Source organism: Egretta garzetta, unplaced genomic scaffold (genome assembly GCF_000687185.1).
Source record: "Egretta garzetta isolate BGI_Z169 unplaced genomic scaffold, ASM68718v1 scaffold141, whole genome shotgun sequence".
Lineage (NCBI taxonomy): Eukaryota > Metazoa > Chordata > Aves > Pelecaniformes > Ardeidae > Egretta > Egretta garzetta.
In genome coordinates, this window is record NW_009258664.1 from 2,199 (window position 1) to 2,708 (window position 510).

The 510-nt window shown below is 65.5% G+C and overlaps 1 protein-coding gene across 1 annotated transcript in view; it reads right to left on the reverse strand.

The window, feature by feature from the left end:
* Positions 1-126: 126 nt before the first annotated feature.
* Positions 127-510, reverse strand: part of KRTCAP2 (keratinocyte associated protein 2) — a 1,347-nt gene continuing 963 nt past the window's right edge. Inside the window, exon 4 of the mRNA XM_009648440.2 lies at positions 127-344. Within this exon, the coding sequence (XP_009646735.1) occupies positions 224-344 (121 nt within the window). The 3' untranslated portion in view covers positions 127-223. The remainder of the gene's footprint in view (positions 345-510) is intronic.

A 510-nucleotide genomic window follows, 5' to 3' on the forward strand; every position in this document is an offset into this window, starting at 1 on the left:
CCCCCCCCCCAGGCCCCCCCGCGTCCTGGCCGAGCCAGCGGGGCCGCTCTCAACCGTGTCGGCACACAGCGATGCGAGGAAAGCCGGCTGAGAGCCGGCGGAGGAACCAAACCCAGGGCGGCTGCAGACAAGAAGCTACAAATAAATGGTTTTATTGGGCAGCTGAGAGCCCCAGCGCAGCCCTGCGGGGAGGGGGTGGCCCCGGGGAAGGGGCGTCGGGACATCAATTCCTCTTCCTGCCTTTGCCAACAGCCTTGGTGGGAGCAGCGACGGGCGCTGCAGACTGGTAGAGAGTGGAGGAGATCTTGTTGATGTAGTAGAGGCCGACCATGGAGAAGATGAGGCTGCGAGGAAAAGAAAAGAGGCTGCTCAGCTGCTGGCAGGGGGGGAACACGCCAGGGCTGAACCAACACCTTCCCCTTCGATCCCACTGTGCTGCAGTGCCTAATGCGGGACGCCCTGGGGGTCCCCGGCCAGCCCTGGCGCTGCCCAGTGCCCCGTTCCCCTCCC